The sequence below is a fragment of the Poromitra crassiceps genome (genome assembly GCF_964638095.1).
Source record: "Poromitra crassiceps genome assembly, chromosome: 9".
Taxonomy (NCBI): domain Eukaryota; kingdom Metazoa; phylum Chordata; class Actinopteri; order Beryciformes; family Melamphaidae; genus Poromitra; species Poromitra crassiceps.
The window spans coordinates 45,237,695-45,260,011 of record NC_139630.1 but is presented as its reverse complement, the minus strand read 5'-3'; the positions used below and the strand labels follow the sequence as shown (position 1 = coordinate 45,260,011).

At 41.5% G+C, this 22,317-nt stretch overlaps 1 protein-coding gene across 1 annotated transcript; it reads left to right on the top strand.

Annotated features, from left to right (window-relative positions):
- Positions 1 to 2,394: 2,394 nt before the first annotated feature.
- LOC310782335 (apolipoprotein B-100-like) lies at positions 2,395 to 20,908 on the top strand (the record flags this gene model as incomplete). Its single annotated transcript, XM_083643002.1, has 28 exons — positions 2,395 to 2,449; positions 5,354 to 5,398; positions 5,630 to 5,742; positions 5,849 to 5,994; positions 6,126 to 6,273; positions 6,402 to 6,554; positions 7,307 to 7,431; positions 7,559 to 7,644; positions 7,751 to 8,195; positions 8,555 to 8,672; positions 8,759 to 8,917; positions 9,012 to 9,223; positions 9,364 to 9,559; positions 9,657 to 9,836; positions 9,927 to 10,130; positions 10,305 to 10,472; positions 10,600 to 10,805; positions 10,899 to 11,081; positions 11,176 to 11,306; positions 11,414 to 11,621; positions 11,710 to 11,882; positions 12,004 to 12,155; positions 12,256 to 12,365; positions 12,647 to 13,020; positions 13,196 to 19,225; positions 19,327 to 19,441; positions 19,608 to 19,791; positions 19,922 to 20,908. The coding sequence occupies 28 exons, from the start codon at positions 2,395 to 2,397 to the stop codon at positions 20,906 to 20,908; spliced, it is 11,406 nt and encodes a 3,801-aa protein (XP_083499128.1).
- Positions 20,909 to 22,317: the final 1,409 nt, after the last annotated feature.

Here is a 22,317-nt window from a genome sequence, read left to right as displayed (position 1 = left end):
TAACTCAGGTTAATTGAGCTGACTCTTCAAGCTAGACTTGAAGAACCTTTTTTGAACTAGTATATCTAAATATCCTGCTGTGTTTTAAGTAAAGATGATGACAGTAACATTTTCATATAAAAATGCATTTCTAAATAAAAGGCCAGATTATGAGTGTCAGGTCAAAACCTTGTTCATATTTGCTTAGCAGGCATGAGCACACATTTGTTAAATCTATTTTCTGGGGGCTTCTCCTTTGACCTTTACACTCTGTACTACTGGTTGCCTGCATATTTGATGATGGAGTAGGGTTTTAAGCATATTCTGCTGTTGCACTGATGGACCTAAATGTCTTAAATGCAAACAAAATGTAAAATGTTCACGCTCAATCCCCTTTGGACTCTATCTGTGTACATGCCTGTCAGTGCAATACAGACACTGTGCCGATACCACCCTCCTTTTTTAACCTTTTTTTAGAAGCTGCTGATGAGGACATATTGCAACAGGTCATTACACAACAACTTTCTGCTGCAGAGTTATATGATTTGTGTGCAGATTAGTTTTATGGCTAAAAGTGGATTTTCTCTCTCTCAAAAAAAACATTGTAATTAAACCTGACCTGCAGACTCATCTCAAATTGGCCTCCTTCATTTTGTTGTCGAGTTTTAAACAAAAATTGTCAGATAAATTGTCAATAAAGGTTAAATACAAAAATAAACATGGTAGTCAAACGAAAAGAAAGAAAAATACCTCAACAGCCAATCCAAGGCTGTCAAATGTATTTAATTATTGCACGTGCTGTGGCTGCGACAAAGTGGATACAGGCAGAAGCGTCATGCCCATTGTAACTGAGGGGGCAATTGCCCCCTCAGATTTTTGAGAGGTAAATTTTTTTTTTTTTTTTTTTTTTTTTTTTTTTAAATAAACATAGGCTATATTATTATAGGCTGTGTATGGTAGTTGAAACATAGTTTCAAGTTTACGTTTATGTATGTTTGTAGTTAAAACAAAAACATAAATACTGTATAGGCTACATACAGTACAACACAAAAGGCTGTTATTTACCCTTTGTCGCCACCTGGTGAGTAAATATATATAACTAAAACCATTAGAATTGACAACCGGTCCGCGACTTTTTTTTCCCATGTATCTACCAGTCCTTGGCACAAAAAAGGTTGGGAACCCCTGCTCTAGAGGAAAGATTTCTACCTTCTGAAAAGGCAATACCAGCCAAAATAAACATTGTGTTACATTGCTTTGAAACATGTGGTCTCCCTTTTTTGTCAAGTCCATTGAGCCTGCGCAGTGGCAATGTACTTAGTCTGGTGATTATGGATCTTTCCAGGAGGCTGAGCAGTTTGGAAAATAGCCTTATGGTTACACCTGCTCAGTCTGTTAATTTAAAATTAGATATTCCTCTAAATCTGGCTTCCAACCCCCCAAATTTTTTGCCGCCCTCTGGGCGGCGCCATAGTTCGCCCCCTCAGATTTTTGCCTTGCATGACGCCCCTGGATACAGGCATTATTTTCACGGTCAAAGGGACAAGGTGTTTGGAGCATGCCTCGATCACTCACTGCTAGTAGTCATATAGCTTACCAATAGTATCATTAAGATTACATTAGCTGAATTTACTCAGCGGTGGACCAATGTTCTAAATTGTTGGGCCTAATTTCAGTTAAAAAAAATCCCTGTATCACATTAGTTCTCAAATTGCATGCTACATTTTTATATCCATACAACACTGGCTGTATTACAATCAGTTGTGCAACCCCAGGGAAAGGGCTTTGATATGTCTGAAATTACAGTTGAACAATAGCCAGAGGCCATCTAGACCTCAACAGCTCTTGATGGATATAAACTAATTGGAAAGACCTATCATAAATCTAAAACCACCATGTGTAGCAATTTTGTTTTTAATGTAGCTTAATCAATAAGGAATAGCCACAGCTCTGCAAAATTTGCTTAAAGGTGCTGTAAGGTGTTAAATAGCTCTACCTTCCGACAGCCATCACTGATATACTGTAGTGTTTGGTCAGTAACATGGGCCCTCCGCTCTGCAGTAAACAGAAAATACATTTTCCGGGATCCCATCCCACTTTTAATCACATACAGCACCTTTAAACAGCCAATTCTAATGCAGTAAACGGAAGAAATCTTGAACACTTCACTACACAAAATCTATCAGTTTGTTAACCCACTGCTTGAGGCCATAAGTAGCTTTTGTAAACCCTTTTGCCTTTGTCCCTCCACACAGGAGGGTGGAGTGGACTTTGAGCCTTCAAAGTCCTGTCTGTGCCTTCCAGTCCATGTGGATGAGCCCTGCTGAAGGTATAAAAGCCCCATGCTAACTCTAAGGAATCAGTCTCGTCTGAGTACTCGCCAACCCCAGAGGAGAGAGCTTCAGCAAACCCATCATGGGGGACTCAAAGCTCTGCCTTTTGCTGCTTCTGAGCACCTTGGCCTTGTCTTGTGAGTACTGCTACAATCTTGCTGTAGAAAATACATTCTTTATGGTTGAATTTACCCTTACACTTTTGTGATGGATCAGTGTTTTGTTGTTAAAAATGCAATAATTTCGAAAGTTTTTAACAAATATTTTTGAATACTTAAACATTTATATTTTCAACGCATGAAAAGCATCACTGGTGGAAAGAATAACTAGTGAAGTAAAAGTAAAAAAAAAAAAGCGAATTTAAAATGTACTGGGTCGCTTTTTAGATCTTTCCCATGCAATTCTAAAAGGACAAGGGGCAATGTTCAAACTGTATTATTTTAATTGGGAAAACTTCTTTGCTGATTGCAAAGGGTACCACAATTTGTCAATTTACATGAGTAAATTGTAAATTAGTTTCTGTTGCTTATGGAGAGCTAAAAGTTGTTCACTCGATCCATAATGGATGACGTAATTCAAAATGAAGCGCAATACCAATGTACTGAAGTAAAATTACTAGAATACTTATAGAAAAAAGCTCCTCGAAGGGACTACAGATGGAAACTAGCCTCCTGATTAATTCTGGCATATTTATGGTGTTTTTAACATGCACTGTTTATTAATATGCACTGTTCCTGTGAAATAAACAAACAAATAAATGAAAAAAAAGAAAGATTTTTTTTTTTTTCAGTAAGTGTAATGAGTTACTTAGAGATTTGAAAGGCAAACACAAAAGGGCAAATGCAAGCTAAAATGTGTGGAGACATGCTATGCCTAAGGACCTAAGGATTAGGGTACTCAGTGAACAGTCATTTTATTTAATTGACATTTGAATTAATTTAGGCTACGCAAAGTCATCATCCACAGGATCCCCTATGTCCTCCCGCCACTCTTTTATATTTGATTAAGTAACGACTGACGGGGCCAGCATGATGACTGATATATTTTTAACAGCACCCATCACCTATACTCTGAGTTTCAGCTCTGGCCTTCTGGCTCTAGGTACAGATTAGGCAGAGTAACAGGTATAAGCACTCTTGACCCCCTCTCTTCTCTTCTGAATGCAGGCCTTGAGCTAGTGAGTCCTTAGGCTACCGTACTCACATGGCTAGTGAGTCCTCTTAGGCTACCGTACTCACATGGCTAGTGAGTCCTTAGGCTGTCGTACTCACATGGCTATGGTAGTGCAGTTTAATGGTTTGTTGTTGTGTCTGGAATAACGATGACAATCATGATGATGATGACTATAATGTCTATGTCGCTGATGTTGGCGTTGTGCTTGATGCAGAGATGTTGATCATGTAATCAACACGTAGGTCTCCATGCACTTTACCCTTGTGCTTATATGGTCATATTCTGCTGCTGTTTATTTAATTTACATTTTCTAGTTGTTATTGCTGCTGTGACATTGCACACTGTGAAGGTTGGTCCCCAATAACTAGTTGTTGGCCTAGACCACTGTATTCAGGACACCTCCCTCATACTCTTATTGTACTGTATGGCTAGGTGCTGTATGTCCTTTTATGTACTGTATTGTAGGGCTGTGCAATAAAATCGATACGGCAATATATCGCAATATTCCGCAATAGTGTATCGATATTTCAGAAAAATATCGTGATATATCGCCATATCGAATTTTTTGCACAGCCGTGTGTTCAGTGACACAATAAGAATACTTTTTATTTCAGTGCGTTCAGTAACACACTCAACAGTAGTTTTGACTCGATTTGTCCACTAATTTATCAATATAAAGTGATGTACATATTATTACACTACCTGGGTGGTAAACAGCGAGTTGTATTTTCAGTTTGATTTTTAAATCTTCTGTAAATTATGTAAATTAGATTAGTAGAGTATTGCAATATATCGCAATATGTATTGTATCGCAATGTATCGTGATACAATCGTATCGTGACTCATATACCAATGACTTTATATCCCATTCTGAATTTGTGCAGTTTTTTAAATATGCAGATGACACAACAGTGGTAGGCTTAATAAGGAACGGTGATGAATGAGCCTAGAGGGTCGAGGTGGGGCCACTAGTCGAGTGGTGTAGGGCTTTAAATCTTGCTATTAGACTAAAGAAATGATCATTGACTTTGGCGGTCTTTTCCCCATTGGTGATCGACGACCAGATTGTGGAGAGGGTTGATGATAGTTTTAAATGTATTGGCACCACCATAAGCCGCACTCTGAAGTGGGTTTAACACCAGCCACATAATCAGCAAGGCCCACCAGAGGCTTCACTTTCTGCACCAGCTTAAAACATTTGGTGTGACTGAGGAGGCGATGGTCCACTTCTACAGAGCCACTGTGGAGAGTGTCCTCGTCTTTTCAGTCACAGTGTGGTACGGCAATACAACTGCCTTTGAGAGGAGACAGTTGGAAAGAGTGGTTCACGTCTAAATCACCGGCTGCCACCTTCCCTCTTTGTCCTCCATATATCCCACACATATCAACCGTAAGATGCAGAAGGTGAACACTGCCCCCTCTCAGCCTGCTAGCTCTTTCTTCAAACCCCTCCCCTCCGGTAGGAAACTGCAGTCTCTTAAGTGTAGGACATCTGGCCTCAGGAACAGCACATATCCTGAGGCTGTTCCATACTTGAACTCTGAAGAACAGGCACTATTAACATGCACTTGGAAAGTATAATGCAGCAGCACAAGCAACAAGCACTTTAAAATTAACGTAGCAGCACAAAGCACTTACTTTACAGTAGGTCTTCATATTATGGATGTTTGAATGTATACTGTAAATGGGATAACTGTTTTTGCTGCTCTTATTTTCTTTTTGATTACTTATGCGTTTGTTTTTAAGAGCTGCACTATGGCAATTTCCTATTAACTGTGTTGACATGACAATAAAGTATTGAATCTTGAATCTTTCAGTTGCATTACCTTACACCTATAATGAAAGTGATCTAACTTTTTTCTTAACAGCTGCCCAAGATCAAGATCAAGATCAAGATCAACCAACCTGTTTACGTAAGTTCCAACATTCCTTGTACCATTACATTCTGTTTGTCAACAGAGGAGGCTATGTATTCTTGCAATATACACCGCAATGTTAAAAGTCACACCTATTCCAATTTTATGGAAAGGCATTTCAGTTTTTTTTTTAGTTTTTTTTACATCTAGTCTAAACAGTCAGAACAGTTTCATGGGATTCATTAGATCACTATTAGATCTCTTCTTGATGTTTATTCTCTATCCTAGTGGCCAAAAGGTACAAGACCCTGCACAAGTATGAATACCAGTATGAAGCCGAGTCTATGAATGGCATCAATGGAGCCTCACAGCTTCAGAATGGACCCAAGGTTTCTTGCAAGGTACAAGATGTTTCAGCACCAATGTCAGTTGTCCAGTATTCCTTTTCCAATATGATGAATGTCAGATAAATAAATGTGATAAATAAATATTTACCTTCGATAACAGGTTGAAATTGAAGTGCCTCAGATGTGTAGCTTCATCGTCCGCACCACTGGCTGTAGCCTAAGTGAGGTGGTCGACATGGAAGCAGATGGCAGCCCTGTCGTCAGACCTGCACCCAACTCTGATGAGTTCGCTGCAGACATGGCGGAGTAAGTCACACTGTAACAAGATTATATGAAACTGAGGCTTCATAAAGGCAACTTCATTGCTACTCTGACATATTTTTCAATTGTGCACTTGCAACAAACCGTATTAAAATGTCCCCCATTACCTCTTTTAGATATCCTCTGAAGGTTGTGGTTGAGGGTGTGTACGATGTCAAGCTGTTCCGTGAGATGGGTGAGAAAACAAACATCCTGAACTTCAAGAGGGGTATTATCTCCGCTCTGATGGTGCCTCTGCTGGAGGAAGAAAAGAACAAGAATATGGTACTCATGTTATTTCTTTACCTAGAAAATGTTGCTCAAATTACCAAGACTACTGACATCCTTGAAATGTATTTTTATGCCAGATAAATGTTCTGTGCAATTGATTTCACTCTAATCATCTATTTCAGCCCACCATCCACGGCATGTGCAAGACCCAATACGCTGTCAATGCTAGAGAGGACATTGCTACCGACATGAGCCTGACCAGGGATCTGTCCAAGTGCGACAAATTTGTCCCCATGAAAGACCACACCAGCCCCTTTGCCCTTATCTCTGGCATGGTAAGACATCCAAGTGCTACATCAAAACATGTTATGTTACTAACACAGTAATGATTCTCAACAGCTTTTACATTTGCTACATTTGTTGCTCTAAATACCCAGTGTTAGGTAGTCTTACTCCTCTGTCGAACAGGAAGTAATGTGTTTTCTGTTGGCGGTATATTTAGAATAAGTAGACGATAAAAACTGGTTAGCATGAGCAGTGATAGCCACCATGGCTAAACAGACAAATAAAGAGTACTACCAACAGAAACACAAACATCATCAACAAAAAAATAAAAATAAAAATACATCACAGCCGTGAATTCTGGGAAGTGCAGTGCAATGACAGCAATGACCTAGGGCTGGGCGATATGGACAAAATCAATCACTATATTTTTGACCAAATACCTCAACATCCATATTAAAACAATATTGTAGGGATGGCTATTGGTGCTTCCCCAAATATTTACAGAATGGGATTTTTGATGAATAATCATCAGTAATGTGGATATAATGACTAAGTGGGTAAAGGCATATAATAGAACACTTGAAAACCAGGAAAAACAACACTTAGTTAACTTATGCCAAATCACAATATTACGATATCCAAAATCCAAGTGAATATCTTGTCTCATACAAGAACATTGATGTAATATTTATATATTGCCCAACCCTAAATGACCGTTTATCAAATATGTTGGGGAAGGGAAATCTTGTGGATTACAACTTCCATTTCAAATAATCCAGACAATTCTTCTGTTATTTTTCAGCACTACCCTCTTGCCCAGCTGGTCAAAAGCTCTCAAACCTGCAACTACCAGTTTGACAATGCAAACAAACATATGACTTCTGGGTCCTGCACTGAGAAACACATCCTGGTGCCGTTCTCTCACAAGTAAGTCAAACCTCATACTGCTCTCTGAACTACAGTACATCTTGTTTCATTCAGTGCTTGTACTGATACAGGATGTCTTGACTAGGGCTGCTGTCATTTTTCTCAACCCTGTATTGTCTGCCCATAGGGGAGAATATGGAGTTACCAATGTTGGCAAGCAAGAACTGACTTTGCTGGGAGTTTCTGCTCACAATGATAGAGTCTTCGACTACAGTAAGTGCCTCCTTTCATTTATGTTGTTATTTATGGTTGGAAAATGCTCAAATTGTTGCTGAAAGCTATGATTGCCCCATTCTAACTGTGCTTTTGTCTATCATAGGTGAAGACAATCTCAGGCGTCTGCACATGGAGGCTGTTGAGGAGGACAAGTCTGTTACCCAGGATGATCCTCTGCCTCTCCTGACCGAACTGGCCACTCTGCCCGAGACTGACGGCGAGAGGAGGGCCCACCTCTTCCACAAGCTTGTTATGATGGTCCGTGGGCTGAAGTCTTGGCGCCTGAGCGCTTTTATTCCCCAGGCCCTTCAAGAGTCCCGTGCCCTGACCTTCCAGGTTCTGGCCCAGTGTGGTACCCCTGAGTGCAGCAGTGCCATCATGGAGATCCTCAGGACCTTCGACAGCTCCGCACTTGAGGTTGATGCCACTGTGTTCGCTATGGGACTCGTGGCCAACCCCTCTCCCCTTCTGATCAGTGACATGCTTGAGATGGCCAAATACAAGCCCAGCAAGCCCATCATGTATGCCCTCAGCAATGTTGTTAAGAGGTGAGCTATTCTTTTTACTACCTCAGCAGTATTTTATTAGTATTTTATTATTGTTTTGTTTCTGTTTTTTTGCCCCCCGTCTAGGTGTCATGTCTGTTCTGAATGTTTTGTTTTTGTTTAAAAAAAAATATATATATATATATATATGATTTTAATGCACTGTCAGCTGAAGCACTCTTAATTTTGTTGTATGGGGAACTGCGCAATGAAAATAAAGGCTATTCTATTCTATTCTATTCTAAGGTGAACTAACATTCCAGGCAGAATAACAACTTGTTCTATTTTACAGACCCTTTTCTCTATTATGTAGAATCAGCTACACATGCTTTAACATTTGATGATATGTTTCCCTTCAACAGGTGGCAGAAGGCTTCTGGAGAAAATATCGTTCATGAACTTCATGCTGTTGCCAAGTTCATGACCGATAAGTTGGGTGACTGCTCTGGTGACATGGATGAGACTTTCATGACTTTGAGGGTGGGTATCTCTCACAGTTTAACTCTCAAAATGTAAATGAACTGCAGGATAAATGAGTAGAATAATGATCTGTCCTTTGGTTTTAGGTGATTGGAAACATGGCTGCAGCCATGGGAGCTGAGTATGCAGTTGCCGTAGCTGATCTGAGAGCCGCTGTGATCCAGTGTGTGAACCAGCCCGCTGCTTCCCCGGCTGTCCAGCAGGCTGCCATCCAGGTCTTCAGGCTGACTACAGTTCCTTATGAGGCAAGTGAAACTATTTCAACTGTTTAAGAGAATATTTGAAACATTATCTCTCTTAATTTCCTTCTTAATGAGGGATATATATTTTTGGTCACAGGGCAGAGAGGTTCTCATGCAGGTTCTTCTGGACAGCGCTAGCCCCCTGCAGAAGCGTGTTGCTGCATATCTGGTACTGATGAAGGACCCTCGGCCAAGTGAACTGACCCAGCTGGTTGCTGCCCTGCCCAGTGAGCAGGACACACAGTTTAAGAGCTTTGTCATCTCCCACATCACCAACATCTTGTCCTCTAATGACCCCGAGACCCAAGAGTAAGTGAAACATTTTAATGACATTTGCTGCATTAGCTAATAAGGTAAAAGTTGAGAAGACCTCTTTTTACTAATTTTATTTTATGCTCACCATAACTGGTTTAATCATTATCCTCTTTGTCTGTCTGTCTTTCCTACAGGCTGAGGCAGAAGATTATTGAAGCCCTGCAGAGTAATGAGATTGGAACCGTCATGGACCCCATCAAGTTCTCTCGCAACTACAAGATGGGCTCCATGGAGGGCAACGTGATCTTTGAGGGTACCAGCTACCTGCCCAAGGAGGTCATGCTTGAAATGACCCTGAAGGCATTCGGCTATGACATTGACATGATGGAGGTAAAACTTTAAGCAATTTCAATCAAATTGATTGGTGAGACATTTTTCCATGTGTTCAGTTGTGATTATAACAGTTAAAAATTGGTCACCCTTTAAGATCGGAATGGAGGGCAAAGGATTTGAGCCAACTGTTGAAGCCCTGTTTGGAGAGAATGGATTCTTCCCTGACACCGCCCTGAAGACCATGTACCATGTCTCTGACAACATGCCCGTCGCGGTCAACAAGGTCCTGCAGAGCTTGCTGCCCGTTCTGAAGAAGGACAGGATGAAGAGACAGGTATTCAGAACAATGCTTTTGATGCTCTAATTGTGAAGATCAAATGTAACATAAGGAAACAGTTCTGTAATACAGCATTTACATTTATAGGCTTCCCAGAGCCTGATGAGGGAAATTGGGCGCAACCTCAACAAACTGGTGAGGGATCTGAAGGCCAACCAATCTCCAGAGGCCATGGTTTATCTGAGACTGCTGGGAAATGAGCTGGGATACCTGAGGACCAATGAAATGGAGGAGATGGCGTACTCTGCTGCCATGATGATTGACAGCGTGTTCAAGATGTTCCCAACTGATGTAAGAAAAAAACACCATGCCCTTATACTTAGCGTCAAGCAGCATGTTGGTACAGACAACAGTATTGAGAAAGGATTGTAACCAATTGTGAAAGAAAAGAGTAAACACAATACAGCACTACAAAAGTGCTTATTTAATACTTGCATTATATTTGTGTTCTTGTATCTGCCACAGCTGATGAAGGGACTGATGACTAAGGCTGACAACACAGTCTTTGCCCATTACATCTTCATGGACAATGAATTCTTCCTGCCCACTGCCACCGGTTTGCCTCTGAGGATTTCCCTGTCTGGTACCTTCACCCCTGGGATGAAGGGTGGCGTTAAGATTGCTCGCGACATGGTACACCTTTGTTTTTAAAATGATTTACATAAGTGTGATTAAACATTCAGATATAGGTTTACCATCTGGTTGGCTACATCTTCGTTAGGTTTACAGCTCAGTTCCCTCCCCCTATGTTTCTACACAGAGCGAAGTTACCTTCATGCCCTCTGCTGGCATTGAGTTTGTGACTCAGTTTGGCTCTCACATGCCTGAGTACACTAAGTCTGAACTGGAAATGCACACCAGCCTTTTCCATGAGAGTGGGCTGAGTGCCAAGGTCTCCATGGGAAGTGATAATGTCAAGCTGACCATCCCTGCTCCCACGAACCCTACAAAACTCATCAGCATCACGTAAGCCTCACTAAAACTTTTATGCAAATATTTGAGGGACTGTTATGCTTGTGATTGCATCATTCTTAATTTCTATGTTCATTTCAATGATAGAAACACCCTGGTGGCAGTGACTGGCGCAGAGGTTAAGACTATCTCCCCGATGGTGAACGACAAGGTTGATGTTAGTGAGTGCAATACCTTCTTCGCTGGAATGAAGTACTGCACTGCCCTGCAGTACACTGATGCTTCCTCTTATGACACGACTCCCTACTTCCCCTTCACTGGAGACAGCAAGTAAGCAAGACCCTCTAATCCACAAGAAAAAGTGAATGTTTTAAAGTAAATTAAGCACATTATTAATTAATTTAATTCCTATTTACCTTAAAAGATTTGCTGTGGAGCTCCATCCTACTGGTGAAGTTACTGAATACACTGCCACCATTGCCTATGAGCTCCTCATGGAGGGAGATGCGGGCCAGCAGAAGGTTGACTCTGTGAAGATGATCCTGAGGGCAGAAGGTAACAAATGATTTAGTCAGCTCTTATCCTCATCATCACCAGATCTATTTAGTGAAAGTCTCAAGTTTAGTGGTCTTTCAATTTGACTGTTTTTTGGCTAACACCAGGTGCAGCGCCCACTGAAGCCACAGCAATCATGAAGTACAACAGGAGGAAGCACGTCATCACAACTGACATCCAGATCCCTGACTATGATGTGGAGGCTGGATTCAGACTGGGTGTCGTCGACAACACCAAGGGCAAAGGAACTTACTCCATCTACCTTGACCTTGTAAACAAGAACATCCCTCAGCTCTCCCTGGTTGGCAATGCCAAGTAAGATATCTGTCATATCCTTATCAAATAACATACATATAATCCTCATCATTCAAAATAGGCTGACTCATTGGTCTATTTTTCAAAGTCTGAAGGCCATGAAGGAAGCTATGCTGCAAGTCCAACTTCTTGTACCCACGATCAATGCTGATGCCACAGTCACAGCCAACCTGAAGCGTGATGTGGAATGGGAATTAGAGCTTGAGAGTGACATCAAACTTCTGGGGGCCACCTCTGACCAGAAAATCACATTGAAATATGGTATTGTGTTTTTCCAGTTACTCAATTTCTTCAGAACCTCACATAGTCACTTCATAATCACTTAGAATTGCTGACTAGGTAGATGAGTGCATGTTTTCTCATCATTCTTTATTTTTTATAGATGACAGCAAGATTGAGGTTGAGGTCAAGTCTGATATGAACTCTGAGATTCCATATTCTGACCTGGTTGAGAAGTATGGCAATGACCTTCTTGACATGCCTGTGGGGGAGACTGACATGAAGGTCCGTCACATCGTCATCAAGTCTGTGGAGGTATGAAAGTTGGATTTCACAAATATCTTGACTCACAGATTTATTTATTTATTTATTTTCTTCCCAAATATAAGTAAAATTAGTAATATTTGTTCCTCAGGCAATCAATAACTACATGGAGAAGTATGCTGCTGATATACCTTACATTCAGAACTTCAGAGTGCCTGATATGCCTGAGATGTCATTGCCAGAGAAACTGTTTCTGAATGGGTAAGATTAAAAAAAGATACATGGTCATAATTTAATTTAATTATTAAAAAAACAATCTATACTTTAAATAATCTTTTACTTTTTTCCTATTAAAAAAATACTCAAACCCATTAATCCATTATATAAATTTAGTAGTAGTAGTAGTAGTAGTATAATAATAGTTGGCGATTAATTCAATAGTTGACAACCAATTGATTAATCATTGCAGCTATAATCTAATTTATGTGCAAATTATTCAAAACAATATATTATTTTCTTCCTTTTCCTCTTTTTTCAAACAGTGAGGCAAAGGTAGTCTACTACTTCAACAGTGAGCACTTCACCATTGCTATCCCTGTCCCTCTTGGAGGAAAGTCAACAGAGGAGCTGAACTTCCCATCTGCCTTAACCACACCCCACGTGTCTATGCCCCAGTTTGGACTGGAGATCGCCTCCATGGAGATCCCCATCCCAGAGCTTTTTGTCCCTGAGAGCCTTTCTGTGTCTGTCCCATTCTTTGGCAAAGCTGAGTTTTCAACTGTGGTGAAGAGCAACCTCTATGACTTGGAGGCCTCAATGGCTGCCGGCAAAGATGTTGTGGATGCACCAAGCTACTCAGCTATGTTTGATGTGAAAGGAACCTCCCCATTCGATATCCTCTCAATAAAGATGGAAGGTATTTCATTTTTTATTTTCAATTTTAATAGTGACTAACAGTAATGAATTCTGAATGTATTGCATGATAATTGCTATTTGTGTATATTGCATAGCAGCAAAAAGCTGTGTGCATTGTCTATGCAATTATGAATGCTCATCAATTAAGTTTTTCTTCCCATCTTTTTTCCATATAGGCTCTGGAATGTTGGCCAACACTGATTCTATCAAAGCCCAGTTGAAAAGCTCATTGGTACATAAATTCATTGAAGCCAGCATTACAGTCATTGAGGATGCCACTTTCACAGACAAATTCAGTCTTAGATCAAGCAGCAAGATTGAAGCCACAAGTCCCTTCGGTCTCAATATTGACCTACAACACACTGGCATGGCTGGCATCAACACTGAAGAAATCTCTGCTGATAGCAACCTCGAGGGAACAGTCAAGGTTGGACCCATCTATGGCAACACTATTTCCACCCAGTCTTTTATCATCTTCCCATTCAGACCAGAGGCAAAGATTGATTCTTCTCTGAAGATTGACTCTACAGTCCTTCAGGCCGAGAACACAATTGCAGCAACCTTTGCCAATGGTGAACTCTCTGTTGTGTCTAACACCAAAGCCTTTGAAGACATCCTGACAAACACTGCTGAGCTTTCCTTCAAAGACCAGAAGCTGTCACTGAAAAGTGATACAAATGCACTTGCTCTTGGCATGAAGATCCACAATCAGGCTGAGGCCTCTGCCGGTGCCGGTGAAGTCATCATGAGGATGGAGACCAACGCAGACCAGTCTGAAAACCGTATCTACTATCTGCTTTCTGCCTCCCTTGATGTCAATGGTCTGGCTATGAGCAGTGATGCCACTGTGAAGCTCCTTGAGAATGAGGCTATCCACAAGGCTACTCTGACAATGAACAAGGACGGTTTGGCCACAAGTGGAACAACCACCCTCCAGAGCCCCCTGACCATGGAGAACACCTTCAGTGCTGGACTTGATGCTTCACAGGCTACTCTGTCTATCAACAACAAGGCTGCAGTGTATGACATCAAGTTTGATAATACCAACAACCTGGCCATGACTCTCTCTAGCTTTGACTTCAACTCAAAGGCTGAAGCCAGTGCCAGTGATCATACCTCTTATACTCATGACATCACCATTGATCTGAAGCCCTACACTGCTTCTGCAAATGTCAATAACAACCTGAAAGTGCTGGCCACCAACTTCATTAATGACGCTCAGCTGAAGGCAGAGCTCTACAAGATGGACCTGACAGGAAGCCTGAAAGCCATCTATGGTGAGGAAGAGATCAAGCACACGTATGAGGTCAATTATGCTGACCTGACTGCTAATGCTAAGTGCAGCACCACTGGAAAACTGTTTGGAACTCACATGAGCCACAACACTGAGCTTGAAATTGTTGGTCTTGCTGCCAGAATCACCAATGATGCCCGCTTCAACTCTCAGCCAATGCGCTTTGACCACACCATCCGTGCCAGCATCATTCCCTTTGACTTCAACCTTGATGCCATCTTTAATGCCGATGGTGACCTGACCATGTACGGAAAGCAGAGTGCCCAGCTCTATGGCAAATTCCTCCTTAGGGCACAGCCTCTGGCATTTGCAACCTCACATGAATACAGAGCCTCACTGAATCAGCAGATGGATAGTGGTTTCTCACTGGAAACCACTATTGACAACAAGATGGACACTGTTCTGTCTCCCCAGGAGCAGAAAACCACTCTTAGGATGAAGTCTAAGATGAATGACCATGCCTTTAATCAAGACCTAAGTGTTTACAACACTGCAGAGAGAATGGGAATGGAGGTTTCCGGCACCATCTTCACAAATATTCTGAACACAGCCTCCACAGACAACCAGGAATTCACCATCTCAGGGTTCCTCAAGTATGATAAGAACACAGATAGTCACATAATTCAACTCCCTCTCATTGAAAACATACCTGCCTTTTTGGAAAATGTCAAGGTTGTTGTTGTGAGCATTGCAGAAACATTGCAGAGCTACATCAACAATGAGGAAATCAGAGCTACACTCGAGGGCTACACTCAGCATGTGAGGGACTTTGTGGCTCAGCTGGATGTAGAAGGAAAAGCTATTCAGCTAAAACAATACCTAACTGATTTTACCCAAGACTATGCAATTTCCATGGAGGAGCTGGAAGCCTATCTGATGAACCTGAAGGCTACTGTTGAGAAACTGCTGCTTGATCTCACTGCTCGCATCCAAACCTTTGTTGATACCATGACAGACATTATTGTTAGTGGCACCCTCTCTGAAACTGTAATTCAGAAGATCCAGCAACAGTGGAGCGCTATTAATGAAGAGTATGACATCAAGGGTATGATTGTTGCTGTGATGGATACCATGATGGACCTTATCAAGAGGATTGACCTGGAAAAATTGAAGGATAGCAGCATTGCTTTCCTGCATGATATTGATTACAATTTTGAAATCAAGGCTAAACTAGAGATGATCATAAGTTATTTGAAGGAGTTTGTTGAGACCTTTGACATGTCCACATCTGTTGCCCAGCTGAAGAACTACATTTCCTCTATCAATTTGGAAGCTTACATTGAAGAACTGGTAGCCAAGATTCCTACAGACACTTTCAGAAAAATATTTGATAATGTTAGGGCTTTGATTCAAGATTTTGACATCCTTGGTAAGATCAACACATTCCATGCCAAGATGAGGGAGCTGATTGTCAAGTTTAAGATTGACAAGAAGGTTGAAGCCATCGTGGAAAATCTTGTGGAGCTCATCAAGCAGTTCAGATTTGAGGAAACCATGTACACTGTAGCTCAGAAACTGAAAGAGACAGACATCCCTGCCAAATTTATGCAAGTTATAGAAGATTGTATCAACTACTTGAAAGCAACTGAAGTTACGCACATGATCGAAGAGCTGAATGTGTATCTTGACACTATTGTCCAGAACCTGAAGTCATTCGACTACAATGCGTTTGTGGATCAGGCCAATCAAATGATTGCCAAGTACACAGCTTATGTGAATGAAATCATCACATCACTTGAAATCCCCCAGAAACTTGAGGCCACAAGAAATGTTGTCAACTCTGTCATAGTCTCTGTTTGGGGCTTCATTGAGCAATTGAGAGAAATCAAAGTTGCAGAAATGATCAAAACTCTGAAGGACATGATTGACCAGGCTGTGCTTAATGACCTAAAGGCATTTGCTGAATATCTGAAACAGACAATTACTGAAATGAATATCAAAGATGAGATTACCTCTTACCTACAGCTAGTGAGCAAGTACTATACTGAGTTCATGTCCATCATCACTGACATGTTCACCAGTGTGGTTGCAGTCATTCAGAAAGTGGCTGCTGAGCAGAAGATCATCAGTGAGATTCAGCAGATCATTGAAGGGCTCATCACTGAACTGAAGAAAGCTGAGCTGGACATACCATCCTTCACCTTCCCTCTCACTGACCTCGTTGTGCCTTCTATGAAACTCAGCATGGATAAGCTTTATGAGTTTGAAATCCCAACACAGCTGGACATCCCTGAGTTTACCATCATGAGCTTCTACACTGTGCAAGCCACCACCATCTCCATTGATGACATTAAGCAGAGAATCATTGATCTTATTGATTTCCTTGTCAACTTTGAGATCAAAATGCTTGATATGGATGCTTTCTTTGGAGACCTGACCATGAACTACCTTCCTGCCCTGCCTATGATGAACTTCCCAGAGATGAGCCTTCCCGAGATCTCTTTCCCAACCATCCCACAGGTCCCTGTGGAAAAGCTTGTTGAAACGCTTCAGCTTCCTGAGATCAAGCTGCCAACCATCCCAACTGACATCATGGTCCCATGCTTTGGTAAACTGTATGGTGAGGTCAAATTCCACACCCCCATCTACACTGTCAAGACTTCTGTTGAGCTACAGAATTCTACTGATAATGACATGACCCCTCAGTTCACTGGATTCCTGAGTTCCCAGGCCACATCTGATAGCTTTGAAATCCTTAATTACAAACTGGACTCAACTGCTCGCGTTGCAGCGCCAAAGATGAAACGTGTTGTTTTTGCAGAGACCCTAAAGTTCAGTCATCCTGCTCTTGGAGTTGAACATCAGGCATCTGTAAGCCTCTATGGTCCATCAGCCCAGGCCCAAGCCAAGACTACAGTGAAGGTCACCACTGCACCTTACACTGCCGAATTAGTGAACACAGCCTTTATTGCTATGGAAGGGGGAATGTCTGCCTCTCTTGACACAACTTATAATCATTTAGTGAACCTCCCAATCATCAGTTTCACCAATGATGCCACTCTAACGCAGAATGCAATTGTTCGCCAGGATGGCAACACCCTTAGCCTCACAGTTGACAATGTCGGCAAAGGCAAGTGCAATGCTGAAGAGGGCAGCCACAAGAGCAACCTACGTTTAACAATCACTCCAAGCCTGGTCACCATGAATGTCTCTGGTGACACAGACTCTACCATTCTGAAGATGAAACAGCAAATGACTGCTGAATCTGCCATCCTTAGCAACTTCAAGTTTGATCTCCGCAATGAGGTAGAGGGCCTAGCCATTAAGAACAGTCTTCTTGTGGCATCTGGACAAGGCAACCTTTATGATCTGAAGGCTGAGCTGAAGGCAAACCATGACACAGAGCTATATGGTGCAGTCAGCGGAGTATTTTCCAATACATTCAGTGTTTTTGTCCGTCCCATTGAGTTTGTCTTTGACTTCCAGAACAAAGGAAATACCAGGGTAAATCTGTTTGAAATTCTGACTGCTAAGATAGATCTGCAGAACGATTACTCAGCCATGTTCAAGCCTGACACCCAACAGATGAACACAGTAACTCTGGCCCGTTTCAATCAGTACAAATTTTTCTACAACCTGACTGTTGACAATAATGAAAAAGAGGCTGCCATATTTGTTGCCATGGATGGTGAGGCCAATCTTGACTTCCTGACAACCCCCATCAGCATCCCTGAGATTGATCTGCCTTTCCTTGACTTCAATACTCCAGCCATCAGTGATCTGAACTTGTATGAGCAAATTGGATTGAAGCACATCTTGACTACCACTGAGCAGACTGTTGATGTGGATGCTAAGATTGTGTACCAGAAGAGCCAGTCGACTCCCCTTGTTAATGTGATGGGTCTAATCCAGATTCCCTCAGCGGGTAACCTGATCACAGATCTGTCCTTCAAGTCTGCCATCATCAATCTGAATGCCAATGCTGGGCTGTATGCTGAGGATGATCTTGTCTTCCGTCTGGGAGCAATCACAGCCTCTGTGTTTGAGAGCCTGAAAGCCAAACTTGATGGAACCACCAGTCTGACCACCAAGAGAGGAATCAAGTTGGCTAACTCTTTGTCCCTTGAGAATCGTCACATTGAGGGCACTCATGACAGCACCATCAGTGTGAGCTCTGAGACTTTTGAAACCGCTGTCTCTGTGGCTACTGTTGCAAAGATTTCCCTGCCTGTACTCAACCTGGAAGTAAACCAGAATCTGGTAGTAGACACCAAGACCAACGCAAATGCTGTGTCCACCTTCAAGCTAAAGGGTGATTTCAACATGCCCGTACTCAAGGCTTCTGGAAAAGGAGAAGCAGACCACAGCCTGAAGCTGGAGGGAACATTTGAGTATGTTTCCATGGAGTCAACCACTAAGGCAAACATTGATGGCACAGTGCTTGAAGACTATCTAATTTTGGGACTCCTGGACAATGAGGCTAATCTGTACCTGAATGGTGATGGCGTACGCTCCACTTCCAAGGTAATTGCTGATGCCAAACTTACCAACGGTGCAACCAAAATCATTGGCATGGATGTGAATGAGAACCTGGCTGTTGAAGCCTCCCTGAGCCGTGTGTATGCAGTGCTGAGGTTTACTAGCAACAATGAGGCAAATGTGTTCAATTTCAACACCAAGGGAGAGCATGTTGCCCAGGCAACCATTGACCTTGCACCAACCTCTTCCTTGACTGCTGATGTTGAGATTAATATGTCTCAGCCAAGTGACCTGGGTGACTTTACCATCTTTGAGAAGACTGTCGTTGAAATGACAGTACCCAAGCAGAAAATCTCTGCCAATGCCAAGATTGTCACCCCAGTGTACAGCACAGACCTGGCAGCTGAAGTGGAGGGTGATGCTCCAGTCTTCAAAGTCGCCTTCAAGTCCTCTGCTACCTCTGTTATTGTCTTCTTGGAATATGACCTGGACTGTGAGTTACCACATTTTCTTGTCTAGAGACTTTTACATTTTCAATGAGCAGTATAAATTGCTATTTTGAATTATTTACCTAAAAAATATTTCCTTCAACAGCTTCGATCACCACAAGCTTTGAGAATGCTGGCTTAACCCTGAATAGCAAGGCTTTGTTTACCCATACTGACATGACCATGGACATTCGGCAAGCTTTTGACTACAATGCTATGAGGTAACATTTGTTATAATTGTTTTTCATTCACTAAAAATTGCAAATTGGCAGTTTGATGACACGTATGTTGATTTTCACATGAACACATAAAGTATCTGTATTTTTTGTATTAGTAGAATTACCTTCTTTACTTCAGAAAAGTGACAATACCTGTTTCTCTATTCAGTGTTCCCAGTCTCACACTGAACATGGACATCACCAGCCCTGCTTTCACTGATGTGGACTTCCGTTACTCTCTCAACAACGATGGGATCAGTGGTTCCATCTCCATCCCATCCACTGGCTTCCTGGGCCTTCAATTCGATGGCAGGCCATCTCAGATGAGTGCAAGACTCTATAGTCGTTATGCTGTGAGTATTAGCAAAACCTTTCATTAACATTGTGCCCCACAAGTGAACATCACCATTTTCATATCAGCAAAATCAAATACTAAAATCAAAATATAACCAAAATAATATTTTATTCTCTTCTATTCAACAGTCTGCCCAAGACGTTGATGTTGACATCTTCCTTGTCAGATCATCTGCTAAGGATGATAAGATTAACCTGCAGATTGCCTACAACATGGACGCACCAAAAGACATGCTTATCGGACTCAAGGACAGACTCCCATCCATCAGCTCATCATTTACTATGTTCGCTGAAAAGTACCAGCTCACAAGCAAAATGGAGGAGCTGAAGAGCTCCATTGATAACCTTGTCAGCGAAGCCTATAACACTGCCATCAACTATGACATTCAAATGAGCCAGCTGTCCATCTTCTACAGAAACATCATTGGCCAGTACCAAAAGACTGTCCAGGTCTTCCTGGATGCTGCTATCAAGGTCCTGAGGGAGACTCAGTTCAAATTGCCTGGCTCTGACGAGATGACCACTCTCCCTGAGGTCCTCAAGAAGCTGACCAGCAGCATTGGTGCAATGCTGGAGAAGCTCCTACAGATTATCTCTGAGAGCATGGAGGTCTACTACAACTCTCTGGTTGAGATGATCAGCAGTGTCAAAGTACGCATGCCAGTTGGTGATGCAATTACTGGCGCTCAGATCTTGGATCAGGTCAAGACATCTTTCAAGAACATCTTTGACGAAGTTGTGGACTTTGTGAAACATATGGAGAGCCTTGACATGATGCTAGTGAAGGTGGGTGAGACCCTGAAGGCTGTCGTTGAGAAAACCCAGGAGTTTGTTGACTCCATCAAGTCTGACTACTTGGATGCAGTGTTCATCAACATCAACGCCATCTATCGTAATCTTGTCACTGTGATAAGGGATGTCTTTGAACAGATCCCTGCACTAAATATGGAGCAGCTGCACAATGTCATTGAGTACATCATGGACATGTTCATCTCTGGGGTGGAGCAGTTCAATACCACTGTTTCTGGTTTTCTGCAGCAGGCTTCAGACGAAGCTTTCATGAAAGTTAGTGGAGGCCGGCTTGAGGTTGACCTTCCCTTTCCCTTCCAACAGTGAGAGACATTCGCAATCTATGTGAAACACTACCATCTGTATGGACGATTAGCTCAAAAAGTGTTTTTGAATGTATTTATAACAGTCAGTTTAACATGAACAAGGTGCTACATGAACAATTTACTTGTATACCAACATTGAAAATGGAAGCTTTTATTGAGTCTCGCTTCCCTTTGTTTTTAACACGCAGTAGACAAAGAGCGAAGAGTATCAATAAAGTCCATTAATGCAATCCTTGATCATTTGTCTGGTTCATTCCCTAGTGATCTTCTTCTTCTTCTTCTTTTTCTTTTTTGCTATTCACACCAAAAGGTTACATAAATAACAATAACTGGTACATGAAACTGCATGAGAGAAAGCATATCATTATGTAGTTGAATGGATCTCACCAAATTAATGAGTTAAAAAAGATTCAGATTCAGATTCAGATTCAGATTTATTTCGCCCCCCACACACACAAACAATTGACATGTAGATAAACATCAAGATACAAATGTGTGGAGTGCCAGGTCTCCAAAGAAGCTACTTAAAGCTTATGGCAGGAGCCTGAGCAATGACTTAAAGCACAACTTAAATACAAGTTACTGCGTACAGTATAACAAAACAACAATTACACAGCAGGACAGGTAACAAACAAAAACAAACAAAACAATCCCAGATCAATGGATAAGTATAAGTATACTTATAATACATATCAATACCATATACCATAGTATATATCATATACATTATATATTATATATACTATGTATTATAATATACTATATTACTATACATACAGGTTAAGCAGTTGTTCTTTCATTTTTTTCTTGAAAACAGAGATGGATGGAGTTGTTTTCAAGCTCTCATCAAGCCCATTCCAGATCCGCGGCCCTCTATTGGTTATACTTAAACTGGTGCATTTCAGTCGTCTTTTCTTACCATAAATAAGATGTGTATTTCTGGTGTTAAAGGAATGAGCGGGGCGGTTGACTGGGATGAGCTTGGAGAGTCTTGGATTTAGGTTATGGACAACTTGGTACATTATGATTGCGTTTTGGTGAATATTAAACTCAGCAAGCCTCAAAAGATTATAGCTATGGAAGAGGGAACATGTGGGTGCGTTGAAATCCGACCAGGATACGGCACGTATTATTTTCTTTTGTAAGCTTTCTAGTTTCTTCAGATAGCTGGGGAATGTGTTACACCATATGATGTTACAGTAATTAATGTGTGGCTCAAACAGGGTTTTGTACAAGATCAGGAGAGTAGATAAAGGAAGAAAATGACGGAGTTTGAAAAATAGACCAACATATTTAGACAGTTTTGTTAACAGATGATCAATATGACATTTGAAGTTGATTGACTCGTCAATGAGGACCCCCAAGAATTTTGTTGATCCTACTCTTGTCAACTCCCTTCCATCTATATTG